At 42.8% G+C, this 27,993-nt stretch overlaps 5 protein-coding genes across 8 annotated transcripts; 2 read left to right on the top strand and 3 right to left on the bottom strand.

The window, feature by feature from the left end:
* The first annotated feature begins 262 nt into the window (after positions 1–262).
* Positions 263–16,132, top strand: LOC100877541 (vitellogenin-like). Of its 3 annotated transcripts, XM_076533314.1 has the most exons (8): positions 263–341; positions 934–1,646; positions 1,832–2,545; positions 2,671–3,712; positions 3,833–6,367; positions 6,548–6,972; positions 7,041–7,366; positions 10,301–10,365. In XM_076533314.1, the coding sequence occupies exons 1-7, from the start codon at positions 311–313 to the stop codon at positions 7,254–7,256; spliced, it is 5,676 nt and encodes a 1,891-aa protein (XP_076389429.1). In that variant the 5' UTR covers positions 263–310; the 3' UTR covers positions 7,257–7,366; positions 10,301–10,365. The 3 variants fall into 3 exon arrangements, with proteins under 3 accessions (XP_076389429.1, XP_076389430.1, XP_012139904.2); XM_076533315.1 differs by lacking the exons at positions 263–341; positions 934–1,646; positions 1,832–2,545; ... (1 more) ...; positions 3,833–6,367; positions 6,548–6,972 and adding exons at positions 11,199–11,912; positions 12,318–13,359; positions 13,485–15,080; positions 15,272–15,696; positions 15,765–16,132 and having other exon boundaries at positions 7,250–7,366; positions 10,301–11,013; XM_012284514.2 differs by lacking the exons at positions 263–341; positions 934–1,646; positions 1,832–2,545; ... (2 more) ...; positions 6,548–6,972; positions 7,041–7,366 and adding exons at positions 9,572–9,681; positions 11,199–11,912; positions 12,318–13,359; ... (1 more) ...; positions 15,272–15,696; positions 15,765–16,132 and having other exon boundaries at positions 10,301–11,013.
* LOC105662410 (uncharacterized) lies at positions 7,272–8,532 on the bottom strand. The gene is made up of 3 exons (XM_076533333.1): positions 8,386–8,532; positions 7,747–8,005; positions 7,272–7,693 (listed from the first exon to the last, which is right to left on the bottom strand). The coding sequence occupies exons 1-3, from the start codon at positions 8,530–8,532 to the stop codon at positions 7,458–7,460; spliced, it is 642 nt and encodes a 213-aa protein (XP_076389448.1). The 3' UTR covers positions 7,272–7,457.
* Positions 11,091–17,594, bottom strand: LOC105662411 (uncharacterized). Of its 2 annotated transcripts, none has more exons than XM_012284516.2 (3): positions 17,302–17,594; positions 16,454–16,722; positions 11,091–16,400 (listed from the first exon to the last, which is right to left on the bottom strand). In XM_012284516.2, the coding sequence occupies exons 1-3, from the start codon at positions 17,592–17,594 to the stop codon at positions 16,333–16,335; spliced, it is 630 nt and encodes a 209-aa protein (XP_012139906.2). In that variant the 3' UTR covers positions 11,091–16,332. The 2 variants fall into 2 exon arrangements, with proteins under 2 accessions (XP_012139906.2, XP_012139905.2); XM_012284515.2 differs by having other exon boundaries at positions 16,479–16,722.
* A 2,555-nt stretch (positions 17,595–20,149) lies between these two features.
* LOC100877432 (vitellogenin-like) lies at positions 20,150–26,642 on the top strand. Its single transcript, XM_076533316.1, has 7 exons — positions 20,150–20,236; positions 20,856–21,568; positions 21,733–22,446; positions 22,816–23,857; positions 23,983–25,575; positions 25,767–26,191; positions 26,260–26,642. The coding sequence occupies exons 1-7, from the start codon at positions 20,206–20,208 to the stop codon at positions 26,473–26,475; spliced, it is 4,734 nt and encodes a 1,577-aa protein (XP_076389431.1). The 5' UTR covers positions 20,150–20,205; the 3' UTR covers positions 26,476–26,642.
* Positions 20,182–27,921, bottom strand: LOC143264762 (uncharacterized). Its single transcript, XM_076533334.1, has 3 exons — positions 27,802–27,921; positions 26,962–27,231; positions 20,182–26,908 (listed from the first exon to the last, which is right to left on the bottom strand). Exons 1-3 carry the CDS (start codon positions 27,878–27,880, stop codon positions 26,673–26,675), a joined length of 585 nt encoding a protein of 194 aa, XP_076389449.1. The 5' UTR covers positions 27,881–27,921; the 3' UTR covers positions 20,182–26,672.
* Positions 27,922–27,993: the final 72 nt, after the last annotated feature.

The following is a 27,993-nucleotide window of genomic DNA, read 5'->3' as shown; positions in this document are numbered from 1 at the left end:
TCAACAGACTTTGCTATTTTCTTTCCAGAGATAGGCTTTGAAACGTTAACAGTTTAGTGAAATGAATGAAAGTGTTCTGAGTTTTTTTTAGAACGGTAAAAACAAAAGTAGGGGAATAGACTCGATCATCGGTTATCAAAGAAACTGCTGCGTATGAGGAAAACCAAGTATTATACGTTTTCAACGATTATATGGCATCTCAGAATTTTGCTTCGGTAATTATTCATTCCCCCGAATTGATACGCCGCGAGGGCGTATATATGCTCTAAGTCGACCGGATGTATCATTTTCCGACGAGCTACGGTCAATAATGTGGCTGCCTTTCACACTCTTGGTGCTTGGTAAATTCAAATTTGATGAAATGATTTTTTAAACGTCTTCTAAACAATTATTGGTGATGTGTTGGGTAAACGTGCTACTGTTCGAATTTGGTGCATTTCAAATTCAATAAAAGCGAAATTAGGTGTTCCTCAAATTCTTTGTAATTCTTGTTTTATGATGTTTTTAAATTTGCCACGTTGCGGCTTGACATTATTCAAATTCCACGCGATTTAAATTCGATGCAATTCAAATTCCACGTGGTGCGATTTTGATATAGTCCAAATTTGATGTGGTACCAATTCGACATAGTTCAAATTCAATCTGGTACCGATTCGACATAGTAAAAATTCAATGTGGTACTAATTCGACATAATTCAAATTTGACGTGTCACTAATTCGACATAGTCCAAATTCGAAGTGATAAGAATCCAACGTAATTCCTTGCTATGTACCTTCACATAACATAATTCAATTTGACTTGACACTCACCTAGTCCAATATCACCACCCGAAAGTAACAGCGTTCTGACTCCCTGCCTAATCCTTCGATACTATGATTTACTTACTCTAATTCCTTACACACTAAATTTATCGAAGATTCGTATATTCACAGCGGGAGTGGTATCCGCCGAAAGCAACTATGGCTGGAAGGTCGGCAACGAGTACAGCTACGTGTTACAAAGTCGCACGTTCACGAATTTGGCCGAGTTCCCCAAAGACTATGCGGGTATCTTGATGAAAGGATACCTCACGGTACAAGCTAAGGAAGATGGCAAGCTAACCGCGAAACTAACAAAGGATCAATACGCTCACGTCAACAGCTACCTGTCCATGGGCTGGGACGAGGACATCCTCGACCTACAGTTGGTGCCCCATGACATACCCATATCTGAAAAGCCCTTCGACATTAAGTTGAAGGACGGCTTGATCGATTCCGTAATCGTGGAGGAAGATGTTCCTAACTGGGAGGTGGTACTACTCAAGAGTATCATCAGCCAGTTCCAGGTGGACATCAAGGGTAAGAAACTCGTGGAGGGACACGATGTCAAGGTTCCGGATGAGAATGACCCTCGGGGAGGGTTCACGGTGCTGGAAGACTACTTCGCTGGTTTGAACGAAGTTCGTTACGACTTCAAACCGCTGTCGGAACAGCAGCTTCGAACTAGGCCGGAATTGGTACCGAAACCTGAACTGAACGGCTCAGGACAACACATTGACATCGTCAAAACGAAGAGCTATGACAGGTACCCGGAAATGTCGGAGAAGGTGTTCGGCATGACGCGGCAGATGAAGAAGGAACCTAAAACTAACAAGAACCTCATGTCGGTGAGTAGCTATGTCCCAAGTATAGTGTCCTAAATTGAATACATGTATGACATATCACAAAGTAAGAATAGATCACGTAATCTTTCCACAGCCTAAGCAGTTTATGTTTATTCTGTACATGCATAAATATTATTGATACATGCGTAAACCGCAGTGATAATCGAATCTGGAAAATTCTGTTGTAGAAATCTTCCACCAGTAGAATCGTCATCTCAGGTAGCCTGAAGGATTTCGTTATCCAGACGGCGGTGTCCACCAGTAAGATGACCATCACTCCCTCGTTCAATGACGCGCAGAACAGCACGGTGCTCAGCAAACTGAGCCTAACTCTGACGGACATGCACGAGATCAAGATTCCAATGTCTTCGCCAACGAAACCCAAAACCACCGGCTACCGCATCTCTTTCGAAACCACCCCGTCCTCTCTGGAAGATCCACCAAAGCATCCTGTCTGGCCTAACATCATCGATTACGGAGGCAAATTCATTAGCTACTTCCGTGAGTTTAACGGTTTAGCTGCAGTCAGCGATTTACTCTACCGCATTTCAAACGAACTGGTGGACCCGAATACGATTCCTGAGCAACAGACCCTAGACAAGTTCACCCATCTCGTCAACATAATCCGCACCATGAACAGGAATCAAATAGCGGAAGCTGAGAACAAACTGCAGATCTCGCCCAAGAAGCTCAAGTGGGGCGACAAGGCTGACGCCATTAGGCAAAACCGTTGGTTCGTTTTTAGGGATGCTATCACTCAAGCTGGGACTGGACCTGCTTTGTTGACCATCAAAAATTGGGTCGAGAACGGGGAATTGAGGAGCGCAGAGGCTGCTGAAATGCTGTCCAAAATCCCGGCGTCTGCTCGGCAAATTACACACCAATACACCGAGGCGTTCTTCGTAAGTGCTATCAATGTTGACGAGACCTGAAAAATATAAAGAACTCTATGAGATCTGATGATGATATTTCGAAAATACTTTCAGTAAAATAAGACACCTATTATAGTAAAAATCGAATTCTACAGGAACTGGCCACTCATCCACAAGTCACGCAAACGGCACTCCTAAACGTCACAGCGATAACGGCGTTCTCCGAACTGTTGTTCCTGTCTCAAGGAAACGATAAGAGCATCTACAAATTCTATCCCGTGCACACAACCGGTCGTCCCTCCGAGGAGCAATACTCGGATATCGTCAATAAGTACATCCCATACTTGGGGGCGCAATTAAAGAAGGCCGTGGATGATGGCGACAGCTCAAGGATCCAAACCCACATCGTTGCTCTGGGTACCATCGGCATGTACGAGGTGCTCCCCGTCTTCGAGCCTTTTCTGACAGGCAGGGAGAAAATGACAGCCTTCCAGAAGACGTTAATTCTCGCCAGTTTGAGTAACTTTGTCGCGAATCATCCGAAGAAGGCACTGCCGGGCTTGAAACAGATCTACATGAACACGACGGAGAGTCAGGAGGTGCGTTGCATGGCCGTCTTCCTGATTCCAATGACGAATCCTCCTCTGGAGGTGCTGCGTGAAATCGTGCAGTTCAGCAATAACGAAAGCAGCAAACAGGTCAAGTCCGCGGTGAAGTCCACCCTTCAGGGTCTGGAAGATTTATCTGATCCAGAATGGCAATGCTTGGCGAAGAATGCTCAGGCTGCGTTGAAGTTATTGAACAGCAAGGATTACGACCTGCTGAAATCCCATCAAATCATCTTTAATAAGATGAAAGAAGGGAACCTTTTCACTAACACTCTTCTTAATTACATCGGCAGCGACAATAGCCCGATCCCTCGTACCATCTACCTTGCGTCGATCCTTTATGATGGCAACTTCAAAGGATCCCCTGTAGAACTTATGACTATGATTCCCAACATGGACTCTCTTATCGATGCTCTGATACCTTCCGACAAACGGCCCCTCGTGAAAATGGCTACCGAGAAGATCGCCGAGGAACTGAATATCGTGGGCGACAAACCTGTCTTGTTGGAAGGAAATTTCTTGTGGAGGACGAAGTTCCTGTCGCGTTTCATTCCTTATGACGAGAACACTATTCGCAACCTTCCCAACGGTGAGTTATATGTAACAGATCTAACATTTCATGTTCTTGTTGAAATTCGAATTTCACAGTTAGTTTCCAATTTCTGACAAAAATTACGATTGTCATAATGATACGTTTCAAATTTTACAGAAATCGCCGAGTACCTGGCAGCCAGGAAAGACGGAGCCTTTCACAACACGCACATACTGAATTTGTACGAGATGATGATAGGTGACACGACCGATACTGGTGTGCCTTTCGTGTACAACTTACGCGAATGCACTCTGCACAAGCTGAGTTCGACAGATGACTTCAAAGCCGGTCGCTTCGAGTCTCATTTCCAGTTCGCGATGGTTCAGAAAATGCAAAGGGATATAGGTTTCGTAACGCCGTTCGATCATCGCCATTTCGCTGTCGGTGTAGACAACCACATGCAGGTTTACGTTCCCCTGAAGACCTCTGTGGAGGTCAGTGCTCCGAAGAAGAGCGTGCAGCTGAAGATTTGGCCACCGAAGAGCGACGAGCCTGACACGGTGCTGCTACGTATGCGGACACCGTACACTTCGATCCATAACATCATGGATTTACAGCCATTGCTGGAGTTGTCGTCGATTGGCGCACGACGTTTACATAACGACAAAGTAAGACGTGACAGTCAGCCTATGCCGAATACAATATTCAGGATGGAGACGGACGCCGACGCGTCGAACGAGGATGTTTGGGCTAGAAGATCGTGGAGCGAGTTCCCAATGCAGGACAGACAAAGCGAATACCACAAGGTGGCCCTAATCATGGATGAGAGACATGATGAGGGAGAGCCGTTGGTTTTGAGTGCCTCTTACGGTACCTTGGATGTGGAAGCTGGCATCGAAGATGCTAGCCAATGGACACAATTGGTCAACGCGACGGAAGCATTCAGCGAGAATCGAGACAGCGAACAGCGTAAGATTCGATTCCTGGAGGAAGCAGCCAAAGGCATCGTGTTAGCCCAGGCGGGAGTGCTGGACTTCCATATCCACATCCCTCTCACAAAAGAAGAGGTGAAAACCAACCTAACCGTTGCTTGGTCAGCGAGCAACGCCGAAACCAAGGGACGATTTCTTTCCCACTTGACCATCAAGAACCATCTAGACGACGTCGAGTTCGAAGTATGCGCAGCGTCCCAGTTAGCGCTCACACCACCTTACTTCCCAGTTTACGACGAAGTTAACAACTCCACGCCCAAGCTCGAATTTGACATAGACATTCGATACGGGGAGAATTGTCCCGAAGAGAAACGCGTGAACATCATAGGCACCGGTACTCGAAGCAACGAGCTGAGGGAAGAGTTCGGCGACATCAGTGTAGTGAAGGAATGCAAGAAGCAGATGGAGCAAGGGAACAAACTCCTCCGGGCGTGCCAGAAGGCCGGAGAGAAAGCTCTGCAGGTGGACGAATTACAACTCTCAATTAGGAATCTCGAACAGTTCTCATCGGATTCGATATTCTCGAACATTATGGGTGCTATCTTAATCAAATTGCAGACTGAATACATGGACGTAGGCAAGATCAACCTGATGAATATGGAGTCTGCTAAATTTAATTTGCCGTTGCAGGACATAAACATGGTGATGAATGATGTCTACTTGGACTTTCCTGAACATAGCTCCAAGGAGAAGGAGCATTTCAAATTCTTGGACAATGTGATTGCTATCTTACAGAAATTACTGACTGAAGCCATGGACGAAAGCAAGATTAACCTGACGGCGAAGATTTCGAAGAATATGAAGGCTGCTAACATCAGTTTGCAGTCGCCGAACATAAACATGGTGATGAATGATTTCAACTCGGATTTTCTTGAAGATAGCTCCGAGGGAAAGAAGAATTTGACATTCTTGAACACTGTGGCTGCTATCTTACTCAAATCGCAGACTAAAGACATGGACGAAGGCGCGATCAACCTGACGGCAAATTTTGCGAAGAATATGAAGTTTGCTAACTTCAGTTTGCAGTCGCCGAACATAAACATGGTGATGAATGATGTCAACTTGAATTTTCGTGAAGATAGCTCCGAGGGAAAGGAGAATTCTGTATGGTCGTACACTGTAGCTGCTATGTTACTCGATATCCATACTGAAGACATGGACGAAAGTGTGACGGTGAAGATTTCGAAGAATATGAAGTCTGGTAACTTCAGTTTGCAGTTGTCGAGCATGAATGATGTCAACTTGGATTTTCTTGAATGTAGCTTAGAGGAAAATGCTGATTTGATATTCTCGGGCATTATGGTTACTATCTTATACGAATTGCGGACTGAAGACATGGACGAAAGGGAGATCAACCTGATGGTGAAGAATTCGAAGAATATGAAGTTTGCTAACTTCAGTTTGCAGTCGCCGAACATAAACATGGTGTTGAATAATGTCAACATGGATTTTCTTAAAGATAGCTACGGGGAAGAGGAGGATTGGATATCCTCGGGCATTATGGCTGCTTTCTTACTCGGATTCCAGACTGCAGACATGGACGGAAGCGAGATCAACCTGACGGCGAAGATTTCGAAGAATATGAAGTCTGGTAACTTCAGTGTGCAGTTGCCAAACATAAACATGGAGACGAATAATGTCAACTTGGATTTTCTTGAAGATAGCTCCGAGGAAAAGGAGGATGAAGTTGACAACAGCTGGCCGGTGGACGACGATGTGTGTAAGTAAAGCGAATGTATTATGTGAACACGATGCATTTTAAGAATTTAGAGAAATATACTTTTTATCTAGAGTTTCGGGGTCTCTACATTTGGAGCTAAATTTTGGGATCTAAAGATTTGATCCGGGGATTTGGGTCTAAAATTATTTAGAGATTCAAGGACTTGTGATGTCTTTTCAGCAACCTGCGTGATGGATCTCAACAGAGCCGAGACTTTCGACGGCAAAGAATTTCCCCTGAAGTTGAGCAGCTGCTGGCAGGTTCTAATGACCACATATCCCAGACTGAATCCCAGGAAGCCCAGCGAGAAACTCGCGATGTCGGAAGACGAAAGCGTGAGCATCCTCGCCCGAGAGATCAACGGACAGAAGGAGGTGAAGGTCATACTCGGCCAAAACGAGATTCTGCTTCTGCCCGGCAGCGAGCTACCCGAGGTACTGGTGAATGGTCAGAAGGTCACAGTTGCTGGCATAGTTACTCACCAAGTGCGACAGGATGACGAAGTCGTCTTCGAGATATTCCAACGTGGAAGTCACTACATTTCAGTAGTATCGGAGGAGTACGATGTGACACTCACTTACGATGGAAAACGCCTTATGATCGAGGTAAATATTCCTTTATTTCGCCGACGTTATAACCGAGCATAATATTTACCGTATATTTACTTTCACAGGAACCTGAGATGTTCAGCTACTCCCTTCGAGGACTTTGCGGCAATTACGACGGCGATTCAGAAAATGATTTCATGAGTCCTGATAATTGTCCGCTGACGAAACCCGAGGAGTTCATCGCCAGTTACACGCTCACCAAGGAGCAGTGCGAAGGAGAGAACCTGCAGAAGGTCAAGTCCTTGCAGAAGGCAGCGTGTGCAACGATCTCCAGGCGTTAGATGTTTTATCGAGCCTGCAACCTCGAGAAGGAAGATGACCAGAAAATTTTATCGCTTCCTCTTGTGTGACACCAAAGAGCTACTTGTTTTAGTCGTAGTTTATTTAGCGCGTATGTATCTATAAAATTTGTAGATATTATTTTTGATAAATTCATCTTTTCTTCAAACTCACTTGTACTTAAGTACCTTCCTGTTAATCGATCACAGGGATGGATCGTGAATCGGACACTTCAAACGAAGCTGATTCAAATGATAGTCCATTTCCTTGATCTCTTTATAAAGACCCACATAAGGAATTCGCGATTCAATTTTTGAATCACACTTTTCTTTCATTTCCATGTTGCACGAGTTCGTCAAATATTTTTCGTGTATCGCTGCCTCCAGTTTTAACTGATTCCGTTTGTGTAGATGTTTGTCGTTTTCCTCGTACGGTCGACCTGAAAGTTTATTTGGAAATAAAAGCGGATTCACAGGTTTCGTAGAAATGTACTTCTAGAGATTGGCGTGATTCCAACTTTGATGCGTCTTTCGATCTCTCGAATTTCCCGTTCGCATCGTTCGTAGTAGGTCCCTCGCAGGAATAGCGATGGCTTGGGGTCGATTTGACAATCACGGCAGGTTTGGGTCTTTCTTTCTCCGCAGCGTCTGTATTCGAAACACTTCATCATTTCTTCGATGTATGTGAAGCATGTTTTGTCGATTCTGGTGATCACGCCTGAACGTTGGTGCGTTCTTAATAAATGGTGTAGCTGTAATAATCTTTAAAATTAGGGCAGAATACAAAAATTTAATACTTAAATACAAGGACATTTAATTAGGACATTAAGACAAAAAGAAGATCTGATAAAATAGAAGGACTTGAAGACTTGATACAAAAATGATAACAAAAAGAATGAAATATACATAAGTCCACTTAAAACATGTATAAATTTTGCAATAACAAAGCCATCATATATCATGACAAGGGTAAGACTGAGTTTTAGAAATATTACTAATGATGGTTGCAATCATGGTTATGTTATTAAAAATAATTCAACAATCTCTATTATCATTGCAATTTTGGGACAATAGTAACAAGATACTTCAATGAAGTAAAAATTGTTAAGAACATCAAAAGTGTAAACTCTACTTTGAACAGGATGAACTGAATCCACTGCATAGGTTCATACTCCATGATCCCTTCCCAATACTTGAGCACATCCTGTCTGAACCTGAAACCTGAAAAATAGATAGAACAATCGTATTTCCCAAGAAGAACCGAAATAAACTTTCTCATATTTTCCACGGTCTCTTGATTCCTGAAGTAAACATTTTGCAACCGTTACATTTTCGGAATATCGAGCACCGTCTATCTGACCCAGTAACCCCGCCACATCGCGTAAACTCTCGCCGCCATTTGATCGTAATAATTATGTAACATCTCATGTACACGTTCGATCAGGTACAAATCAACGACGATCCTGGTTCTATGACCTCTCCAATGCCGTTGAATGATGGTCGCGCTTTTGTGTAGCAGTCTGAAATGGTTGCGTGAGAGGATCCCACGCATCTAAACCCGAAGCGACCCAACAAAGTCCAATTAGCTGAATTCATGGTTGAATACGCGTCGCAAAAATTGCTGCGTGAAATTCTTCCAAATTTGCATGTAAAAATTTCAGGAACAAAAATTAGGTACTGCTCAAAATTGGAGGCTATTTCAAGCTCATGTGCATACATAAGTAGGATTTTTCTTGTATTAGTCTTCGAATAAAATACGTTACGATACAAACATGTTATTTATTCAACATGCTCTGGTAACAACGACAAATTTGTATAGTGGACTATTGTTCACGGGGTTATCGGGGTTACGCTTTTGACCAAATTCTTTGCAGACTGGAGCAAGTGTTAACCTGTACGCGATGTAATTTTCACTTCTTGTTTTATTAAAACGTGACCTATGTTTGTAACCAATGACGTGATCTTTGAATTCTGTTCTGAATTTATGGAAATAGAAATACGAGGAAAAGTCAGCATTTTTATCTTCAGACATGTGAGACTGTGGTCTCATGTGTGGCCTTATGTCTCTCGAGTGAAAGCTGTGACCAGACTTTGCTATTTTCTTTCCAGAGATGTGCTTTGAATACGTGTTAAAACGTTAACGAGTGAAATGAATGAAAGTGTTCAATGTTTTTTTAGAACGGTAAAAACGAAAGTAGGGGAATAGACTTTATCATCGGCTATCAAAGAAACTACTGCGTATGAGGAAAACCAAGAATTATATGTTTTCAACGATTATATGACTTCTGAGAATTTTTCTCCGTTAATTATTCATTCCGCCGAATTAATACAACGCGAGGGCATATATATGCTCTAAGTCGACCGGACGTATCACTTTTCGACGAGCTGCGGTCAAAAATGTGGCTGCCTTTGACACTCTTGGTGCTTGGTAAATTCAAATTTGATGAAATAATTTTGTAAACGTCTTTTAAACAATTATTGGTGATGTGTTGGGTAAACGAGCTACTGTTCGAATTTGGTGCATTTCAAATTCCATATAAGCGAAATTAGATGTTCCTCAAATTCTTTGTAATTCTTGTTTTATGATGTTGTTAAATCTGCCACGATGTGGTTTGACATTACTCAAATTCGACGCGATTTAAATTCGATGCAATTCAAATTCCACGTGGTGCGATTTTTACATAGTGCAAATTTTATGTGGTACCAATTCGACATAGTTCAAATTTGATGTGGTACCAATTCGACATAGTTCAAATTCAATGTGGTACCAATTCGACATAATTCAAATTCGACGTGTCACTAATTCGACATAGTCGAAATTCGAAGTGATAAGAATCCAACGTAATTCCTCGCTATGTACCTTTACATAACACATTTCAATTTGACTTGACATACACCTAGTCTAATATCACCACCCGAAAGTAACAGCGTTCCGACTCCCTGCCTAATCCTTCGATACTACGATTTACTTACTTACTTTCGATACTATGATTTACTTACTCTACTTCCTTACACACTAAATTTACCGAAGATTCGTATATTCACAGCGGGAGTGGTATCCGCCGAAAGCAACTATGGCTGGAAGGTCGGCAACGAGTACAGCTATGTGGTACAAAGTCGCACGTTCACAACTTTGGACGAGTTCCCCGAAGAGTATGCGGGTATCATGATGAGAGGATACCTTACGGTGCAAGCTAAAGACGAGGGCAAGCTAACCGCGAAACTAACAAAGGGTCACTACGCTCACGTCAACGGCTACCTGCCCATGGGCTGGGACGAGGACATCCCCAACCAACAGTTGGTGCCCCATGACATACCCATATCTGAAAAGCCCTTCGATATTAAGTTGATGGACGGCGTGATCGATTCTGTAATCGTGGAGGAAGATGTTCCCAACTGGGAGGTGGTACTACTCAAGAGTATCATCAGCCAGTTCCAGGTGGACATCAAGGGCAATAAAATTGTGGAAGGACACGATGTCAAGGTTCCGGATGAGAATGACCCTCGGGGAGGGTTCACGGTATTGGAAGACTACTTCGCTGGTTTGAACGAAGTTCGTTACGACTTCAAACCGCTGTCGGAACAGCAGTTTCGAACTAGGCCGGAATTGGTGCCGAAACCTGAACTGAAGGGCTCAGGACAACACATTGACATCGTCAAGACGAAGAGATATGACAGGTATCCGGAAATGTTGGAGAAGGTGTTGAGCATGACGCGGCAGATGAAGAAGGAACCTAAAACTAACAAGAACCTCATGTCGGTGAGTAGCTATGTCCCAAGTATAGTGTCCTAAATTGAATACATGTATGACATATCACAAAATAAGAATAAATCGCGTAATCTTTCCACAGCCTAAGCAATTTATGTTTATTCTGTACATGCATAAATATGAGTGATACATGCGTAAACCGCAGTGATAATCGAATCTCGAAAATTCTGTTGCAGAAATCTTCCATCAGTAGAATCGTCATCTCAGGTAGCCTGAAGGATTTCGTTGTCCAGTCGGCGGTGTCTACCAGTAAGATGACCATCACTCCCTCGTTCAATGACGCGCAGAACAGCACGGTGCTCAGCAAACTGAGCCTAACTCTGGAGGACATGCACGAGATCAAGACTCCAATGCCTTCGCCAACGAAACCCAAATCCACCGGCTACCGCATCTCTTTTGAAACCACCCCGTCCTCTCTGGAAGATCCACCAAAGCATCCTGTCTGGCCTAACATCATCGATTACGGAGGCAAATTCATTCGCCACTTTCGTGAGTTTAACGGTTTAGCTGCAGTCAGGGATTTACTCCACCGAATTTCAAACGAACTGGTGGATCCGAATACGATTCCTGAGCAACAGACACTAGACAAGTTCACCCATCTCGTCAACATAATCCGCACCATGAACAGGAATCAAATAGCGGAAGCTGAGAACAAATTGCAGATCTCGCCCAAGAAGCTCAAGTGGGGCGACAAGGCTGACGCCATTAGGCAAAACCGTTGGTTCGTTTTTAGGGATGCTATCACTCAAGCTGGGACTGGACCTGCTTTGTTGACCATCAAAAATTGGGTCGAGAACGGGGAATTGAGGAGCGCAGAGGCTGCTGAAATGCTGTCCAAAATCCCGGCGTCTGCTCGGCAAATTACACACCAATACACCGAGGCGTTCTTCGTAAGTGCTATCAATGTTGACGAGACCTGACAAATATAAAGAAATCTGTGAGATCCTTATTACATAAGTTGTGAATGCATAAACAGCATATAATTCACTCGCAGTCTACATATCGTGTTATCATCATTTTTTTTAAAGGACAGTTTGAATTATATATGTATAAATGATAAATTATATATATATTCTATAACAAAAGAAGAAAAGATATTAGACCGTTTTCACATATCATTTTGTCTAAATATTTGTCTACAATCATATAAACGTACAGGTTGGGTGAGAATCCTCAGATAATTTGCCTCCCATAATCATGAAACTTTTGTTTAAAAGACCTATATCTTTGATGATATTTCGAAAATACTTTCAGTAAAATAAGACACCTATTATAGTAAAAATCGAATTCTTCAGGAACTGGCCACCAATCCACAAGTCACGCAAACGGCACTCCTAAACGTCACAGCGATAACGGCGTTCTCCGAACTGTTGTTCCTGTCTCAAGGAAATGATAAGAGCATCTACAAATTCTATCCCGTGCACACAACGAGTCGTCCCTCCGACGAACAATACTCAGATATCGTCAATAAGTACATCCCATATTTGGGGGTGCAATTAAAGAAGGCCGTGGATGATGACGACAGCGCAAGGATCCAAACCTACATCGTTGCTCTAGGTACCATCGGCATGTACGAGGTGCTCCCCGTCTTCGAGCCTTTTCTGACAGGCAGGGAGAAAATGACAGCCTTCCAGAAGACGTTAATTCTCGCCAGTTTGAGTAACTTTGTCGCGAATCATCCGAAGAAGGCACTGCCGGGCTTGAAACAGATCTACATGAACACGACGGAGAGTCAGGAGGTGCGTTGCATGGCCGTCTTCCTGATTCCAATGACGAATCCTCCTCTCGAGGTGCTGCGTGAAATCGTGCAGTTCAGCAACAACGAAAGCAGCAAACAGGTCAAGTCCGCGGTGAAGTCCACCCTTCATAGCCTGGAATATTTACCTGACCCAGAATGGCAATCCCTGGCGAAGAATGCTCGGGCTGCGTTGAAGTTATTGGACAGCAAGGATTACGACCTGCTGAAATCCCACGAATTCATCTTTAACAAGATGAAAGAAGGGAACCTTGTCACTGACACTCTTCTTAATTACATCGGCAGCGACAATAGCCCGATCCCTCGTACCATCTACCTTGCGTCGATCCTTTATGATGGCGACTTCAAAGGATCCCCTGTAGAACTTATGACTATGATTCCCAACATGGAATCTCTTATTGACGCTCTGATACCCTCCGACAAACGGTCTCTCGTGAAAACGGCCACCGAGAAGATTGCCGAGGAACTGAATATCGTGGGCGATAGACCTGTCTTGCTGGAAGGAAATTTCTTGTGGAGGACGAAGTTCCTATCGCGTTTCATTCCTTATGACAAGAACACTGTTCGCAACCTCCCTAACAGTGAGTTGTTTGTAACCACAGATCTAACATTACATGTTCTTGATGAAACAACTCGAATTTCACAATTACTTTCCAATTTCTGACAAAATTACGATTGTCATAATAATACGTTCTAACTTTTACAGAGATCGTCGAGCACCTGACAGCCAGGAAAGACGGAGCCTTCCACAACACGCACATACTGAATTTGCACGAGATGATGATAGGTGACACGACCGATACTGGTCTGCCATTCGTGTACAGTTTACGCGAATGCACTTTGCACAAGCTGAGTTCGACAGATAATTACAAAACGGGTCGCTTCGAGTCCGACTTCCAATTCGCGACGGTTCAAAAAACGCAGAGGAATATAGGTTTCGTAACGCCGTTCGATCATCGCTATTTCGTTGCCGGTGTAGACAAGCACACGCAGGTTTACCTTCCCCTGAAGGTCTCTGTGGAGGTCAGTGCTCCGAAGAAGAGCGTACAGCTGAAGATTTGGCCACCGAAGAGCGACAAGCCTAACACGGTGCTGCAATGCGTGCGGACACCGTACACTTCGATCCATAACGTCATGGATTTACAGCCATTGCTGGAGGAATCGTCCTTTGACACACGACGTTTATATAACTTCGAAGTAAGACGTGACAGTCAGCCTATACCGGATACGATATTCAGGATGGAGGTAGAAGCCTCCGAGAATGCTTGGGACAAGGATGTTGTAGGGAACTGCTTGTGGACCATGTTCACAATGCAGGACGAACAAAGCGAATACCACAGGGTGGCCGTAATCGTGGATGAGAGACCTGATGAGGGAGAGCCGTTGGTTTTGAGTGCCTCTTACGGTACCTTGGATGTGGAAGCTGGCACCGAAGATGCTAGCCAATGGACACACTTTGTCAACGCGACGGAAGCATTCAGCGAGAATCGAGACAGCGAACAGCGTAAGATGCGATTCCTGGAGGAAGCAGCCAAAGGCATCGTGTTAGCCCAGGCGGGAGTGCTGGACTTCCATGTCCACATCCCTCTCACAAAAGAAGAGGTGAAGATCAACCTAACCACTGCTTGGTCAGCGAGCAACGCCGAAACCAAAGGACGATTTCTTTCCCACTTGACCATCATGAACCAAATAGACGAAGTCGAGTTCGAAGTATGCGCAGCGTCACAGTTAGCGCTTACACCATCTTACTTCCCAGTTTACGACGAAGTTAACAACTCCACGCCCAAGATCGAATTTGACATAGACCTTCGACATGGGGAGAATTGTCAAGGGGATAATCGCGTGAACATCATGGGCACCGGTACTCGAAGCAACGAGCTGAAGGAAGATATCAACGATATCAGTGTAGTGAAGGAATGCAAGAAGCAGATGGAGCAAGGGAACAAACTCCTCCGGGCGTGCCAGAAGGCCGGAGACAAGGCTCTGCAGGTGGACGAATTACAACTCTCCTTGCAGAGCGGTTGCCGAAGAACACAGAGGGATATGGAATACTTCTTTTCTGGTTTGTTTTCTTCGGGCATTATCGTTCGTACCGTAGCCGATTTGCAGCCTAAAGTCATAGACGAAGGCAAGATCAACCTGACGGCAAAGATTTCGAAGAATATGAAGTCTGCAAACTTCAGTGTGCAGTCGCCGAACATAAACATGCAGATGAATGATGTCAACTTGGATTATTTTGAAGATAGCTCCGAGGAAAAGGAGGATGAAGTCGACAACAGCTGGCTGATGGACGACGATGTGTGTAAGTATTGCGAATGTATTATGTGAACAAATGGATTTTAAGCATTTAGAGAAATATTCTTTTTATCAAGAGTGTCGGGGTCTGTACATTTAGAGATAAATTTTGCGATCTAAAGATTTGATCCGAGGATTTGGGTACAAACGTATTTAGAGATTCAAGGACTTGTGATGTTTATCGTACGGTCTTTTCAGCAACCTGCGTGATGGATCTTAACAGAGCCGAGACTTTCGACGGCAAAGAATTTCCCCTGGAGTTGAGCAGCTGCTGGCAGGTTCTGATGACCACATATCCCAAACTGAATCCCAAGAAACCCAGCGAGCAGCTCGCGATGTCGGAAGACGAAAGCGTGAGCATTCTCGCTCGAGAGATCAACGGACAGAAGGAAGTGAAGGTCATACTCGGCCAAAACGAGATTCTGCTACTGCCCGGCAGCGAGCTACCCGAGGTACTGGTGAACGGTCAGAAGGTCCCAGTTTCTGGTACAGTTACTCACCAAGTGCGACAGGATGACGAAGTCGTCTTCGAGATATTCCAACGTGGAAGTCACTATATTTCAGTGGTATCGGAGGAGTACGATGTGACACTCACTTACGATGGAAAACGCCTTATGATCGAGGTAAATATTCCTTTATTTCGCCGACGTCATAACCGAGCATAACGTTCACCGTATATTTACATTCACAGGAATCTGAGATGTTCAGCTACTCCCTTCGAGGACTCTGCGGCAATTACGACGGCGATTCAGAAAATGATTTCACGAGTCCTGGTAATTGTCTGCTGACGAAACCCGAGGAGTTCATCGCCAGTTACACGCTCACCAAGGAGCAGTGCGAAGGAGAGAGCCTGCAGAAGGTCAAGTCCTTGCAGAAGCCAGCGTGTGCAACGATCTCCAGGCGTTAGACGTTTTATCGACCCTGCAAACTCGAGAAGGAAGATGACCAGAAAATTTTATCGGTTCATCTTATGTGACACCAAAGATCTACTTGTTTTAATTCTAGTTTATATAGCGCGTAACGTGTATCTATAAAATTTGTAAATATTATTTTTGATTATTTCGTCTTTTCTTCAAGTTCACTTGCACTTACTTTCCTGTTAATCGATCACAGGGATGGATCATGAATCGGACACTTCAAACGAAGCTGATTCAAATGACAGTCCATTTCCTTGATCTCTTTATAAAGATCCACACAAGGAATTCGCGATTCAATTTTTGAATCACACTTTTCTTTCATTTCCAAGTTGCACGAGTTCGTCAAATATTTTTCGTGTATCGCTGTCTCTGTTTGTGTCGATGCTTGTCGTTTTCCTCGTACGGTCGACCTGAAAGTTTAATTGGAAATCAGAACGGATTTTCAATTTTTCTGGAAATGTACTTCTAAAGATTGGCGTGATTCCAACTTTGATGCGTCTTTCGATCTCTCGAATTTCCCTTTCGCATCGTTCGTAGTAGGTCCCTCGCAGGAATAGCGATGGCTTGGGGTCGATTTGACAATCACGGCAGGTTTGGGTCTTTCTTTCTCCGCAGCGTCTGTATTCGAAACACTTCATCATCTCCTCGATGTATGTGAAGCATGTTTTGTCAATTTTGGTGATCACGCCTGGATGTTGGTGTGTTCTTAACAAATGGTGCAGCTGTAATAATCTTTAAAATTAGGGCAAAATACAATAATTTGATACTTAAGTACAAGGATATTTAATTAGAACATTAGAACAAAAAGAAGATCTGATAAAAAAGAAGGACCAGAAAACTTCATACAAAAAATGATAACAAAAAGAATGAAATATAAGTTTCCTTAAAACATGTACTGAAATAACAAAGCTATCATATACCATGACAAGGGTAAGACTGAGTTTTAGAAATATTACTAATGATGGTTGCAATCATGGTTATGTTTTTAAAAATAATTCAACAATCTCTGTTATCATTGCAATTTTGGGACAATAGTAACAAGATCCTTCAATGAAGTAAAAATTGTTAAGAACATCAAAAGTGTAAACTCTACTTTGAAGAGGATGAACAGAATCCACTGCATAGATTCATACTCCATGACCCCTTCCCTATACTTGAGCACATCCTGCCTAAAACTGAAAGCTGATAGGTACAGCAATCATATTCCCCAAGAAGAACCGATACAAACTTCTCATATTTTCCACGGTCTCTTGATTCCAGAAGTAAACATTTTGCAACAATTACATTTTCGGAATATCGAATACCGTCTACCTGACCCAGTAACCCCGCCACATCGCGTGCACTCTCGCCGCCATTTGATCGTAATAATTATGCCACATCTCATGAACGCGTTCGATCAGGTACAGACCAAAGGCGATTCTGGTTTTATGACTTCTCCAATGGTGTTGAATGATGGTCGCGTTTTTGTGTAGCAGTCTGAAATGGTTTCGGGTGAGGATCCCACGCATCCAAGCCCGTAGCGACCCAACAGAGTCCAGTTGGTTGAATTCACGGTTGAATACGCGTCGCAAAAATTGCTGCGTGAATTTCTCCCAAATATGCATGTGTAACGTCCCTGGAATCTAAGTTCAGATAGTTACAAGCGCTAAAAGGTAAAGAGCGGCTTTTACCCCTAAACGACTCGATTTTACAAATAAAGATTGTGAGATTCGTGTGCTGTGCGGTTAAGGAGTGAAATCCACAGGTCAAAATCTTTCAACAATTAGATTTATTCAATAAAACGATAAGAAAATGAAACTAACAATTAACAATAACAACAAATAAAGAAAAGTATAGAAATTATAAATGATTAATTAGAATAGAGAAACTAAATAGATCTTGATATAATAATAATAATAGAATTTGATAAATTAAACAATATGTAATTGATAATTGTGAATTTAACGATATGAAACTCGCTATTTAATACTTTATATTGGACCGTATCTGAATCGGGTCTCTGATAAAGCAAACTTCGCATTCGCAATATTAACTAAATTTGATGTTCGATTTTTGTGTTCGACGCTATCACAATGACAAGATTTTACCTGATTAACACATTTATAAGTTATAATGAATCCTACCTAAGTGTAATTCGATTCCTAGATTTATATAAACGAAATTTTACAAAATTTATAATGTTAGCGCTTTGTAATCTACCGCCGCGAGGAATTCAACCTAAGTGAAATTCTCTAAACACACCTAAATACGCTTTCGCAAAATTAGACAGATTTATTCTACTATCTAACGCGATGTAGTCGACTACGTAAATTACGCTAATGTGAGAACAGTATTCTTTTAATAATTCGAATTATCAAAATTTATCTGAATCTAAATGAATTACTCTTCGGAACAGTTACTCTTTTTATTATCTGACTCGACAACTAATGGTCCATGACCTTTTTAGCCAAAACGAATACTGACAACCAAAACCAGATCGCTTAATTGGGGAGCCTGCGTTAGCTAGCTGCTGAAACAACCCACGACCAAGTGTCCAAATGGCACATACCCGCTTGACCAATCAAGTATCAAGATTTGCTGCGGCTCGTGACAGCGAAAACTGTTCCTAATTATTCTTATCAAAGAGACTTCTATCGTGCTCGACTGCAAAAACTGTTCTGATTTTAGACGGGTTTCGCTTGCCCTTTTATACTCGCAGGTTCGCCGAATTCCTGGAATTTCTGTGACGTCAGAATATCTAAATTTTCATATAAATTCGTTATTATACATTAATTATAAAATTGAACGGTTTAATTATATTTTAAATGTCGCTCTCTAATTTCTGGCTAACAGTTCGATATTAAAATAATAGTGTAACGATGTTTTAGCGAAAAATATATTTTCTATCCTTTTCTAATTAATTGCGCACGAATTCTACGAGTCGAATCTATTCCGATTTACAGCTTTTTAATTGAAGAAAATAATTGTGGTTCCGGCCATGAGTAGTTTAATACTGGTTGATTTTACGTATATAAATTGATTTAGCTAATTAATTAATTTAATGCTTGATAATGCCGTAAATAGAAATAGTATCGCTTTCCTTTTCTAGGATTAGCGCTGATTTCAAGGATTTCGGGCGAGTATCGCGGCACGTAGGCACATCATAGCGTAACGGAAATATCTTATACAAAATTATACATTTATTAGAATTAAAATAAAATAATATATTATCTTGTTTTAATTACTCTAACTCAATATTCAATTACTTTTATGGGAGATATTACCTACTCTAAATCAAAATCATAAGTTAATTAATATAAATGAAAATATATATATATATATTGATTACCGACTGTCGAATTTGATAGATATGGTAATAGATACCTAATGTACTGTCGATAACTGGCAACTACGGTCCATAATTGACTATTCTAATCGATGGATAGAAGATTGTCGCGATGAAAGAAAACAGGTTTCCCCAGGGACGTTACACATGTACGAAAATTTCGAGATCAAATATAAGATATTGTTCAAAATTTGAGGCTATTTCAAGCTCATGTGCATACATAAGTAGGATTTTTCTTGTATTAGCCTTCGAATGAAATACGTTACGATACAAACATGTTATTTATTCAACATGCTCTGGTAACAACGACAAATTTGTATAGTGGACTATTCACGGGGTTATCGGGGTTACTCTTTTGCCAAATTCTTTGCAGACTGGAGCAAGTGTTAACCTGTACGCGATGTAATTTTCACTTCTTATTTTATTAAAACGTGACCTATGTTTCTAACCACTGACGTGATCTTTGAATTCTGTTCTGAATTTATGGATATAGAAATACGAGGAACAGTCAGCATTTTTATCTTCAGACATGTGAGATTGTGGTCTCATGCGTGACCTCATGTCTCTCGAGTGAAAACTGTCAACAGACTTTGCTATTTTCTTTCCAGAGATAGGCTTTGAAACGTTAACAGTTTAGTGAAATGAATGAAAGTGTTCTGAGTTTTTTTTAGAACGGTAAAAACAAAAGTAGGGGAATAGACTCGATCATCGGTTATCAAAGAAACTGCTGCGTATGAGGAAAACCAAGTATTATATGTTTTCAACGATTATATGGCATCTCAAAATATTTTTCCGTTAATTATTCATTCCGCCGAATAGATACACCGCGAGGGCGTATAAATGCTCTAAGTCGACCGGATGTATCATTTTCCGACGAGCTACGGTCAATAATGTGGCTGCTTTTGACACTCTTGGTGCTTGGTAAATTCAAATTTGATGAAATAATTTTGTAAACGTCTTTTAAACAATTATTGGTGATGTGTTGGGTAAACGTGCTACTGTTCGAGTTTGGTGCATTTCAAATTCAATATCAGCGAAATTAGATGTTCCTCAAATTCTTTGTAATTCTTGTTTTATGATGTTTTTAAATTTGCCATGAAGCGATTTGACATTACTCAAATTCGACGCGATTTAAATTCGATGCAATTCAAATTCCACGTGGTGCGATTTTTACATAGTGCAAATTTTATGTGGTACCAATTCGACATAGTTCAAATTTGATGTGGTACCAATTCGACATAGTTCAAATTCAATGTGGTGCCAATTCGACATAATTCAAATTCGACGTGTCACTAATTCGACATAGTCGAAATTCGAAGTGATAAGAATCCAACGTAATTCCTCGCTATGTACCTTTACATAACACATTTCAATTTGACTTGACATACACCTAGTCTAATATCACCACCCGAAAGTAACAGCGTTCCGACTCCCTGCCTAATCCTTCGATACTACGATTTACTTACTTACTTTCGATACTATGATTTACTTACTCAACTTCCTTACACACCAAATTTACCGAAGATTCGTATATCCACAGCGGGACTGGTATCTGCCGAAAGCAACTATGGCTGGAAGGTCGGCAACGAGTACAGCTATGTGGTACAAAGTCGCACGTTCACAACTTTGGACGAGTTCCCCGAAGAGTATGCGGGTATCATGATGAGAGGATACCTTACGGTGCAAGCTAAGGATGAGGGCAAGCTAACCGCGAAACTAACAAAGGATCAATACGCTCACGTCAACAGCTACCTGCCCATGGGCTGGGACGAGGACATCCCCGACCAACAGTTGGTGCCCCATGACATACCCATATCGGAAAAGCCCTTCGACATTAAGTTGAAGGACGGCTTGATCGATTCCGTAATCGTGGAGGAAGATGTTCCTAACTGGGAGGTGGTACTACTCAAGAGTATCATCAGCCAGTTCCAGGTGGACATCAAGGGTAAGAAACTCGTGGAGGGACACGATGTCAAGGTTCCGGATGAGAATGACCCTCGGGGAGGGTTCACGGTATTGGAAGACTACTTCGCTGGTTTGAACGAAGTTCGTTACGACTTCAAACCGCTGTCGGAACAGCAGTTTCGAACTAGGCCCGAATTGGTGCCGAAACCTAAACTGAAGGGCTCAGGACAACACATTGACATCGTCAAGACGAAGAGCTATGACAGGTACCCGGAAATGTCGGAGAAGGTGTTCGGCATGACGCGGCAGATGAAGAAGGAACCTAACACTAACAAGAACCTCATGTCGGTGAGTAGCTATGTCCTAAGTATAGTGTCCTAAATTGAATACATGTATGACATATCACAAAGTAAGAATAAATCACGTAATCTCTTCACAGCCTAAGCAGTTTATGTTTATTCTGTACATGCGTAAAGCGCAGTGATAATCGAATCTCGGAAATTCTGTTGCAGAAATCTTCCATCAGTAGAATCGTCATCTCAGGTAGCCTGAAGGATTTCGTTATCCAATCGGCGGTGTCTACCAATAAGATGACCATCACTCCCTCGTTCAATGACGCGCAGAACAGCATGGTGCTCAGCAAACTGACCCTAACTCTGGATTACATGCACGAGATCAGGACTCCAATGCCTTCGCCAACGAAACCCAAATCCACCGGCTACCGCATCTCTTTCGAAACCACCCCATCCTCTCTGGAAGATGTTCCCAAGCACCCTGTCTGGCCTAACATCATCGATTACGGAGGCAAATTTATTAGAGACTCCCATGAGATTAATGGTTTAACTGCAATCGGCGATTTACTCTTGCAAATTTCAAATGAACTGGAGGACCCGAATACGATTCCTGAGCAAAATACCCTAGACAAGTTCACCCATCTCGTCAACATAATCCGCACCATGAACAGGAATCAAATAGCGGAAGCTGAGAACAAATGGCAGATCTCGCCCAAGAAACTCAAGTGGGGCGACAAGGCTGACGCCTTTAGGCAAAACCGTTGGTCCGTTTTTAGGGATGCTATCACTCAAGCTGGGACTGGACCTGCTTTGTTGACCATCAAAAATTGGGTCGAGAATGGGGACTTGCGGAGTGAGGAAGCTGCTGAAATGCTGTCCAAAATCCCGGCGTCTGCTCGGCAAATTACAGCCAAATACACCGAGGCGTTCTTCGTAAGTGTTATCAATGTTTATGCACGAGGCCGGAAAAATATAAAGATATCTATGAGATCCGTATTACATAAGTTGTGAATGCATAAACAGCATACAATTCACTCTCAGTCTACATACAGTGTTATCTTTATTTTTTGTAAAGGACAGTTTGAATTATATATGTGTAAATGATAAATTATACATATATTCTATAACAAAAGAAGAAAAGATATTAGACCGTTTTCACATTTCATTTTGTCCAAATATTTGATTACAATCATATAAACGAACATGTTGGGTGAGAACCCTCAGATAATTTGTCTTTTATTTGTCTCTTAGTAAAATAAGACCCGGTATTGTACTAAAAATGCTTGAATATTTATTCTTCAGGAACTGGCCACTCATCCACAAGTCACGCAAGCGGCACTCCTGAACGTCACAGCGATAACGGCGTTCTCTGAACTGTTGTTCCTGTCTCAAGGAAATGATAAGAGCATCTACAAATTTTATCCCGTGCACACAACGGGTCGTCCCTCCGAGGAGCAATACTCGAATATCGTCAATAAGTACATCCCATACTTGGGGGTACAATTAAAGAAGGCCGTGGATGATGGCGACAGCGCAAGGATCCAAACCTACATCGTTGCTCTGGGTACCATCGGAATGTACGAGGTGCTCCCCGTCTTCGAGCCTTTCCTGACAGGCAGGGAGAAAATGACAGCCTTCCAGAAGACGTTAATTCTCGCCAGTTTGAGTAACTTTGTCGCGAATCATCCGAAGAAGGCACTGCCGGGCTTGAAACAGATCTACATGAACAAGACGGAGAGTCAGGAGGTGCGTTGCATGGCCGTCTTCCTGATTCCAATGACGAATCCTCCTCTGGAGGTGCTGCGTGAAATCGTGCAGTTCAGCAACAACGAAAGCAGCAAACAGGTCAAGTCCGTGGTGAAGTCCACCCTTGAGGAACTGGAAGATTTATCAGATCCAGAATGGCAATCGCTGGCGAAGAATGCTCAGGATGCGTTGAAGTTATTGAACAGCAAGGATTACGACCTGCTGAAATCCCACCAATTCATCTTTAACGAGAGGAAAGAAGAGAACCTTTTCACTAACACTCTTCTTAATTACATCGGCAGCGACAATGGCCCGATCCCTCGTACCATCTACCTTGCGTCGATCCTTTATGATGGCAACTTCAAAGGATCCCCTGTAGAACTTATGACTATGATTCCCAACATGTACTCTCTTATCGACGCTCTGATACCATCCGACAAACGGTCCCTCGTGAAAATGGCCACCGAGAAGATTGCCGAGGAACTGAATATCGTGGGCGATATACCTGTCTTGCTGGAAGGAAATTTCTTGTGGAGGACGAAGTTCCTATCGCGTTTCATTCCTTATGACGAGAACACTGTTCGCAACCTCCCTAACAGTGAGTTGTTTGTAACCATAGATCTAACATTACATGTTCTTGATGAAACAACTCGAATTTCACAATTACTTTCCAATTTCTGACAAAATTACGATTGTCATAATAATACGTTCTAACTTTTACAGAGATCGTCGAGCACCTGACAGCCAGGAAAGACGGAGCCTTCCACAACACGCACATACTGAATTTGCACGAGATGATGATAGGTGACACGACCGATACTGGTCTGCCATTCGTGTACAGTTTACGCGAATGCACTCTTGCGAAGATGAGCTCGACGTATGACTTCAAAGCGGGTCGCTTCGAGTCCGATTTCCAGTTTGCGATGGTTCAGAAAACGCAGAGGAATATAGGTTTCGTAACGCCGTTCGATCATCACCATTTCGTTGTCGGTGTAGACAAACACGCGCAGGTTTACCTTCCCCTGAAAACCTCTGTGGAAGTCAGTGCTCCGAAGAAGAGCGTACAGCTGAAGATTTGGCCACCGAAGTGCGACAAGCCTGACACGGTGCTGCAATGCATCCGGACACCGTACACTTCGATCCATAACGTCATGAATTTACAGCCTATGCTGGAGCAGTCTTCGTTTGACACACGACGTTTACGCAACGACGAAGTAAGACGTGACAGTCAGCCTATATGGGATACGATATTCAGGATGGAGGTGGAAGCCTCCCAGAATGCTTCGGACGAGGATGTTGTGGAGAACTGCCTGTGGACCATGTTCACAATGCAGGACGAACAAAGCGAATACCACAACGTGGCCGTAATCATGCATGACATATCTGATGAGGGAGAGCCGTGGGTTTTGAGTGCCTCTTACGGTACCTTGGATGTGGAAGCTGGCACCGAAGATGCTAGCCAATGGACACAATTTGTCAACGCGACGGAAGCATTCAGCGAGAATCGAGACAGCGAACAGCGTAAGATGCGATTCCTGGAGGAAGCAACCAAAGGCATCCAATTAGCCCAGGCGGGGGTGCTGGACTTCTATTTCCACGACCCTTTCGCAGAAGAAGAGGCGAAGATCAACCTAACCGTTGCTTGGTCAGCGAGCAACGCCGAAACCAAGGGACGATTTCTTTCTCGTTTGACCATCAAGGACGAATTAGACGACGTCGACATTGAAGTATGTACAGCGTCCCAGTTAGCGCTTACACCATCTTACTTCCCAGTTTACGGCGAAGTTAACTCCACGCCCAAGATCGAATTTGACATAGACATTCGACTAGGGGAGGATTGTCCCGAGGAGACTCGCATGATTATCGTAGGCACAGGTACTCGAAGCAACGAGCTGAAGGAAGAAATCAACGATATCAGTGTAGTGAAGGAATGCAAGAGGCAGATGGAGCAAGGGAACAAACTCCTCCGGGCGTGTCAGAAGGCCGGAGACAAGGCTCTGCAGATGGACGAATTACAACTCTCCTTGCAGATCGATGATCCAGAAACATATATGATTTTCGAATTGTATCTTCCGCTGTTGATATCCCCGGACGTTTTGGGTATTACCGTAACCGAATTGCCGCTTGAAGACATCGACGAAGGCAAGATCAACCTGAAGGCGAAGATTTCGAAGAATATGAAGTCTGCTAACTTCAGTCTGCAGTCGTCGAACATAAACATGGAGATGAATGATGTCAACTTGGATTATTTTGAAGATAGCTCCGAGGAAAAGGAGGATGGAGTTGACAACAACTGGTTGATGGACAACGATATGTGTAAGTATTGCGAATGTATTATGTGAACAAATGGATTTTAAGAATTTGGAGAAATATACTTTTTCTCTAGAGTTTTGGGGTCTGTACATTGAGAGATAAATTATGCGATCTAAAGATTTGATCCGGAGATTTGGGTACAAAATTATTTAGAGATTCAAAGACTTGTGATGTTTACCGTACTGTCTTTTCAGCAACCTGCGTGATGGATCTTAACAGAGCCGAGACTTTCGACGGCAAAGAATTTCCCCTGGAGTTGAGCAGCTGCTGGCAGGTTCTGATGACTACATATCCCAGACTGAATCCCAGGAAGCCCAGCGAGAAGCTCGCGATGTCGGAAGACGAAAGCGTAAGCATCCTCGCCCGAGAGGTCAGCGGACAGAAGGAGGTGAAGGTCATACTCGGTCAAAACGAGATTCTGCTTCTGCCCGGCACCGAGCTACCCGAGGTACTGGTGAATGGTCAGAAGGTCCCAGTTTCTGGCACAGTTACTCACCAAGTGCGACAGGATGACGAAGTCGTCTTCGAGATATTCCAACGTGGAAGTCACTACATTTCAGTAGTATCGGAGGAGTACGATGTGACACTAACTTACGATGGAAAACGCCTTTTGATCGAGGTAAATATTCCTTTACTTCGCCGACGTCATAACCAAGCATAACATTTACCGTATATTTACATTCACAGGAACCTGAGATGTTCAGCTACTCCCTTCGAGGACTTTGCGGCAATTACGACGGCGATTCAGAAAATGATTTCATGAGTCCTGGTAATTGTCTGCTGACGAAACCCGAGGAGTTCATCGCCAGTTACACGCTCACCAAAGAGCAGTGCGAAGGAGAGAACTTGCAGAAGGTCAAGTCCTTGCAGAAGGCAGCCTGTGCAACGATCTCCAGGCGTTAGACGTTTTATCGAGCCTGCAACCTCGAGAAGGAAGATGACCAGAAAATTTTATCGCTTCCTCTTGTGTGACACCAAACAGCTACTTGTTTTAGTCGTAGTTTATTTAGCGCGTATGTATCTATAAAATTTGTATATATTATTTTTGATAAATTCCTCTTTGTTTCAAACTCACTTGTACTTACCTTCCTGTTAATCGATCACAAGGATGGATCGTGAATCGGACACTTCAAACGAAGCTGATTCAAGTGACAGTTCATTTCTTTGATCTCTTTGTAAAGATCCACACAAGGAATTCGCGATTCAATTTTTGAATCACACTTTTCTTTCATTTCCAAGTTGCACGAGTTCGTCAAATATTTTTCGTGTACCGCTGCCTCCAGTTTTAACTGATTCTGTTTGTGTCGATGTCTGTCGTTTTCCTCGTACGGTCGACCTGAAAGTTTGATTGGAAATAAAAATGGATTTTCAGGTTTCGTAGAAATGTACTTCTAGAGATTGGCGTGATTCCAACTTTGATGCGTCTTTCGATCTCTCGAATTTCCCTTTCGCAGCGTTCGTAGTAGGTCCCTCGCAGGAGTAGCGATGGCTTGGGGTCGATTTGACAGTCACGGCAGGTTTGGGTCTTTCTTTCCCCGTAGCGTCTGTATTCGAAACACTTCATCATTTCTTCGATGTATGTGAAGCATGTTTTGTCGATTCTGGTGATCACGCCTGGACGTTGGTGCGTTCTTAACAAGTGGTGCAGTTGTAATAATCCTTGAAATTAGGGCAGAAATTTGATACTTAAATACAAGGACATTTAATTAGGACATTAAGACAAAAAGAAGATCTGATAAAATAGAAGGACAAGAAGACTTGATACAAAAAATGATAACAAAAAGAATGAAATATAATTTCCCTTAAAACATGTACAAATTTTGAAATAACAAAGCTATCATATACCATGGCAAGGGTGAGACTGAGTTTTAGAAATATTACTAATGATGGTTGCAATCATGGTTATGTTTTTAAAAATAATTCAACAGTCTCTATTATCATTGCAATTTTGGGACAATAGTAACAAGATCCTTCAATGCAGTAAAAATTGTTAAGCACATCAAAAGTGTAAACTCTACTTTGAAGAGGATGAACTGAATCCACTGCATAGATTCATACTCCATGACCCCTTCCCTATACTTGAGCACATCCTGCCTAAAACTGAAAGCTGATAGGTACAGCAATCATATTCCCCAAGAAGAACCGATACAAACTTCTCATATTTTCCACGGTCTCTTGATTACTGAAGTAAACATTTTGCAACCGTTACATTTTCGGAATATCGAGTACCGTCTATTGACCCAGTAACCCCGCCACATCGCGTGAACTCTCGCCGCCATTTGATCGTAATAATTATGCCACATCTCATGGACACGTTCGATCAGGTACAGAGCAACGGCGATCCTGGTTTTATGACTTCTCCAATGGCGTTGAATGATGGTCGCGTTTTTGTGTAGCAGTCTGAAATGGTTTCGGGTGAGG

Source organism: Megachile rotundata, chromosome 7 (assembly GCF_050947335.1).
Source record: "Megachile rotundata isolate GNS110a chromosome 7, iyMegRotu1, whole genome shotgun sequence".
NCBI lineage: Eukaryota > Metazoa > Arthropoda > Insecta > Hymenoptera > Megachilidae > Megachile > Megachile rotundata.
Note: the sequence above shows the minus strand (reverse complement) of the source record. Positions and strands in the feature narration are given on the sequence as shown.